Source organism: Panthera tigris, chromosome B1 (assembly GCF_018350195.1).
Source record: "Panthera tigris isolate Pti1 chromosome B1, P.tigris_Pti1_mat1.1, whole genome shotgun sequence".
NCBI classification, from domain to species: domain Eukaryota; kingdom Metazoa; phylum Chordata; class Mammalia; order Carnivora; family Felidae; genus Panthera; species Panthera tigris.
In genome coordinates this window covers 62,125,711-62,131,710 of record NC_056663.1, presented here as the reverse complement: position 1 = coordinate 62,131,710, position 6,000 = coordinate 62,125,711, and the positions used below count along the sequence as shown (strand labels likewise).

Below are 6,000 nucleotides of genomic sequence, written 5' to 3'. Positions count from 1 at the left end.
ATTATTTAAGTGACTATAATTACTCTTTTTTGAAGAATAAATAATATATATAAAATTGAATTGGTTCGCTCGTGATCCGGTATCTATCATGTGCAACAGAAATTGGAATTCTTGAGTTCTTTTTTTCTTCTCCAAAGTATCACCCTGTGGGTTGGCACTATTAGATACTAGATTGTCCTTGCCTAGTCTAGGTGGGTTATCTAGTGGTGTCACCCACACCCACATCCCTAAGGATGCTAAGCCACTGCTTATGGTACCCTTCTCAGGCCATGGCTCCTGCATTTATAATCACAATTGGTCAAGAAAGTGTTATGAGGTGCCCAAGAGGATTACTCGCTGTCAAACATATTTCTCCATTTCCAGGTATGCAGCAGTCCTAGTTCCTGATGATTAGGATCAGTTACCCTGTCAGGATGGTGACGCCTTATCTTACCTGCTGGTCCCTTGGCACAAAAAGCTGAAAGCGCCCTGGCAGCCATCATAGTTTAAAAGTTCGGTGGGAATCTTGTCTTGTCATTTGGTAGAAAAGCTCTTTTCTTGTGAACCAGGATGTCTAAATGCTCAGAGTCCTGAGCTATGGAGATATGGGCAGCTGAGAGTGATGGTAACAGGGCCATTTCTGTTTCTGTCCTTGGCTTTTTTTTGTGATGCTGGTCCACACTCAGTTGTTAAGAATTTTCTAATTTTACATGTTTTCTTACTATTCAATTTTAAGGGCTATGTCTTCCTTTCATGTTCTGTTTCCAACAGTTCTCAAAATGTCTGTGTATGGTTCATCCAAGGATATAGCTGTAGGCCTCTGTGAAAGGACTGGAGAATCATTATCAAATATTTTTTATGGCATTAAAGAGTTATTTCTGTTGGAGCCCTGATTCCTCCTTCAGTATATGGATTCCAGTTCTGAAAACTGGCTTATATCTTGAAGCTCAGGATACTTTGGGGGAGATGGGATGGAACTACTCTTAATCTCCTGAACATCCAGCTTTCATATTTTTGATTGAATAATACCCTTTGTTGGCTGCCCATCTATTTTACCCTTGGATACCATGTTCTATTAATTGTATCATAATACTCTGAGGGTCAGGGCTCTTGCATGAGACTACACCCTTGCCATGCCTTATGATAATTATCTCTATCTGGCTTATGGTAAAGGAGCAGAATCCTATGACCTCGGTTTTATTTTGTTTTGTTTTGTTTCTTTTTGGATTCTGTTACACCTGTTGTCAGTGAGCCCAGTTCTGTAATACTTATTATCTTCTGCCATCAGTCTTGGCTTTCAGAAGATTACCACTTCTTAGTGATTCTGTTTTTTCTTTCAATAGTGTGTTCCTTATAGCCTTGGTAAAGTGGTGAATCTTTAGGGCCCTTCGATATTGTATAGTCATCTGGTGGGTTTTCTGACTGAGCATAGTATGTCCATTCAAGCATACTTACTTCTCTGAGACTTTTTTTAAAATTTTTTTTAACATTTTTTTAATTTATTTTTGAGACAGAGAGAGACAGAGCATGAACGGGGGAGGGGCAGAGAGAGAGGGAGACACAGAATCGGAAGCAGGCTCCAGGCTCTAAGCCATCAGCCCAGAGCCCAATGCGGGGCTTGAACTCACGGACCGCGAGATCATGACCTGAGCTGAAGTCGGACGCTTAACCGACTGAGCCACCCAGGCGCCCCTTACTTCTCTGAGGCTTTTAATCCCTCTGACATGACCCTTCTGGCATTTCTCTCTTACTTAAGGTAGTTCAGTGCTTTTCCCTAATAGCATGTTTGCATCATCTTTGGTGTCCTTTCAAGGGTATTAAAACCTATATCACAGGACAGTGCTTCCAGATGAATAAACTCTGTCTTACATAATTTTATGTCACACTCTTAGATTTGAGTCCTTGAGTAATCTCTGGGCTCCTACAAGTACAAGTTGGCTAGGTTCTATAGGTCCCTTTGGATATAGCCCTTGCTTATTTTGGGCCCAGCTCATCCTGGTCAGGTTGTATTGTTGTTTAACCCTAGTTAGTGGTTTAGTAGCCAGAAAGGGAGGCAAAGGCAGATCTTGAGTGGTGCATGCTGTTTTTCACGATAGGGTCACTGCATAATCTTAAAAAAAAAAAAGGAAGGACACTGGTCCTTAATAAGGTGGAGTAGGCCCTTCTTCAGACCTGGAAGTTTCAGATAAATCTTGAGGTTCAAGATTTTTAGGTGCCTCAACTCCTATTCTTCATCCCATGTGTCAGTGTACCATTATTTTGTAAGTAGAACCTAACTTTAGTATAGCTTACCTGCTGATATTGGGAGGATAACCCTACTTTAAAGTTCTATAACTCTTAGTATTTGGCTTTGGACCTTTTTTTAAAATTTTCTCTGCCATCAGTCTGTAGAGGATGAGAGCTGATGTTAGGATGAGAGTCCGAAGTTGGGGTGATGTGACTATACCTTTAAGCATTGTCCTCTGCCAGTCATACGATGCCGGTTACATATATGAAGTGGGTTTGGCTATGGATTTTGTTGCTCTTCAGCCAAGAGAGCTTAACATTGATGTCTTTCAGCCAAAACCTTTCCAGCATCTGGGAATCAATTCTTCAAACAAGAGGTGGGATCTGGGCAGCCCATCAAAGCATCCTCTAAAAATATGCCACAGAAAAGACTTTATTAGTAGTATCCCTCTCCATAGTTATAGGGGCAGTGCAGACAGGGAACATCTAGGTGACCATGCCCTTAACTATAATACGATGCCCAAACACATTTACAAATAATTTCTGCCAACTATTTAAGGAACAAATAATCCCATTCTTACACAAATGATGACTACGAAAAAATAATGTCTGCCAGCTCATATTATAAGGTTAGTATAATTTTGATTCTAAAGCTAGACAATGAAAATAAGAACAAAAATAGTATGGGTCAATTTCTTTTATAAATCAAAATGCTAAAATCCAAAATAGGTGCATAAGGGTCTTCTCTAACTGGATAAAGTATTTAAGATGTGCTGCTTAAATATGACTCAAAAGCACAAAACATAAAGGAAATGTGTATCAAATTTATTGTGTTGAAATTAAATGCATTTATATGAATTGAGTACATTGAATTAACTATAATCAGCATTGACTATAAACCAGAAACTACTGTCATGAAAGAAAATTGGTATCAAGAGTGTATAAGAAGAACCTACAATCAATAAGCAAAGGGCAAACCTTTCAAAGGAAAACCATCCCCAAAATTGGAACAGCCCATTCTCAAAAGAGAAAACTTTTCTAAAAATGTATACACAATACTTAGTCTCACTAGTTATCATGCAATGTGTTTTTTAAGATTTGTTTCTCTTTATATGTACATTTACATAAAGAAAATGAATTGATTTCCTAGTGTCCTTCAAAGGTGCTCAATTGTTGTTTTAGTGTTATGTGCTAATGGCCTAAATGGTGTACAATACGATTGTTGATTATCCTTATCGATGCTTCAATTGTCCCAGTTTTGGCCGGTGGACACTTGTTTACTGATTTCTGAATCCTTTAACATAACACTTTTATCTCTGGTAGCTTCATTGCTTTCTGGTTTATGGTATATATTCCAGGCCCATCTTATTCATTTCCTAACTAAAACTTAGAATCAGTAATTTTTCCCAAAGAGCCCTGATTGCTTTACCGGGAAGTTTTCCTGGGTGCTCACGGTGTTTATTACCAGTATGTTGGTCATTCATTTTTTTCCCCCCTAGGCTTTATTTTTTTTTTTCTAGGTCAGAGTTAGGAAATATGTGTATATATTATTTTTATTACGTTAAAAACGAGCAGACAACTTGATTATTATCATTTATTGAACTTCTATTTTGTGCTTGATATTATGCTAGGTGCTAGGAACTCAAAAATAAATAAGGCAAAATCTCTTTCCTTAGGGATTAATAATTTAGTACATCACAGCATGGTGACTAAGTTAATAATACTGTATTGTATAGTGAAAGTTGCTAAAAGAGTAGATTTTAAAAGTTGTTGCCCTACACATAAAATTTATAAGTGAATAAGACAATGGATATATTAACATATATAAAATCACTACTTTGTACACCTTAAACTATACAATGTGATATGTCAATTGTAATTCAAGAAAGCTGGAAAACAATTTAGTATATTAGGTAGGTTCCTTTAACAACCATTTAAAGACAAATTGACTATTTAGCCTTCTTTTTTTTTTTTTTTTTCTATTTTACCATTCAAAACATTAGTAGGCTCAGGTTCCTGAGGATCACTTTGAATCATTGCAAAGAATATTAAAAATAGATAAAACTGCCAGAATTAGTCACATCGCCCTAGCAACTGCTCACAATATAAGTTTTACGTTATGTATCTATAGCTCTAACTACGCTATCCCTGAATGACAGTCCATCATTACAATTGGCTACAGTACACACTTAAATTACTTTTTTCTCAGAGACTGTGGCTCTAATAGTTATTCATTTGCTACTTCATAAGAGACCACTAATGAAACTCATGAAAAAAATGGATTTTAAACATTAAACATTAGTCCCTTCTGGAGGGCTTCTTTAAGACCTTTTTAAAATTAAAAAAAAAATTTTTAGACATTGTTTTATAAGTCTCTAACAACTTTTCTTTTCTTTCTTTCTTTCTTTTTAATGTTTATCTTTGAAATAGAGAGACAGAGCATGAACAAGGGAGGAGGAGGGGTAGAGAGAGAGGGAGACACAGAATCCAAGGCAGGCTCCAGGCTCTGACCTGTCAACAGAGAGCCTGACATGGGACTCATACTCACTAGCAAGGAGATCATGACCTGAGCCAAAGTCATATGCTTAATCGACTGAGTTGCCCAGGTGCCCCAAGCCTCTAACAACTTCTGTGTCATTTTTTAATTTTTATTTTTTAAATGTTTATTTATTTTTGAGAGCCACACAGAGAGAGAGCAGTGAGGTGCATAGAGACAGACAGAGAATCCCAAGCAGTTTCTGCACGCTCAACACAGAGCCTGATGTGGGGCTCAAACTCAAACTATGAAATCATGATCTGAGCTGAAATCAAGAGTCAGATGCTTAACCGACCTTAGCCACCCAGGCGCCCTTATAAGCCTCTAACAACTTTTAAAGTGAATTAATATATGGATTGTTTTTTTATGACACTGGATTATTTTGCTCAACTATATATATATATATATATATATATTTGTAAAATTTTCAGGTTATGTGTTTGGAAGCTTTTTTTAAGAACTTGTAATTTATTCTCTTTTAAAATGAATTCATCTGTAACACTACAGAGAGATTGTGGATTTAATGGCCATTTTTTTTTTAATGTTTATTCATTTATTTTTGAGAGAGACAGAGAGAGAGAGAGAGAGAGAGAGAGAGAGAGAAAGACCCAAGCAGACTCCACGCTGTCAGAGCAGAGCTCCAGCTCATGACCTGCACTGAAATCAAGAGTCAGACTCTTAACTGACTATGCCACCCAGGTGCCCCTATTTATATTTCAACATCTGTTTTCTTTTCCTTTATTACCCTAAACAAGGCTTGAAACACTATGGGCAGATTACTCAATAACATTAATATTGCAACTAGGTAAGCAGAGTTGGGTGGTTTATCCTTTCCCATATGCACATTATGATTAACTCAGTTTCATTTAGTGGATACTTCCTTTGTAGATCACTTCCATTTTCTCAATAAAGTATGTCATCTCCATATGCCAATGCAGGTAACATTCTTGTTTCTGCAAATCTGAAAAGAATGGAAACACTTATTTCTTCATTCCCCATGTGAGACCTTCTTCATGTGGTTAAGATGAGTCACCAGCATGACCTCAAACTGAAGTTTTTAGACAGCTTCTCAACTCAGAATCTTGTAACTGTAACAAATAACCTAAAGCCAATGCTAATAAACTGCTACATAAAATAAAAGGCATACATTCTATGATGAACAATAAGGCCTGGTAAGTTTTTAAAATTAAATTCTATCAGCAGGTTTAGTGATATGAATCAATAATATCTGAGGGTTTTCTGAGCCTTCAATGGAATGT

At 37.0% G+C, this 6,000-nt stretch overlaps 1 protein-coding gene across 1 annotated transcript in view; it reads left to right on the top strand.

Moving 5' to 3' along the window:
* Positions 1-576: 576 nt before the first annotated feature.
* The window catches only part of TLL1 (tolloid like 1), a 137,913-nt gene continuing 132,489 nt past the window's right edge, over positions 577-6,000 (top strand). The window contains exon 1 of the mRNA XM_042984746.1: positions 577-604. Within this exon, the coding sequence (XP_042840680.1) occupies positions 577-604 (28 nt within the window). The remainder of the gene's footprint in view (positions 605-6,000) is intronic.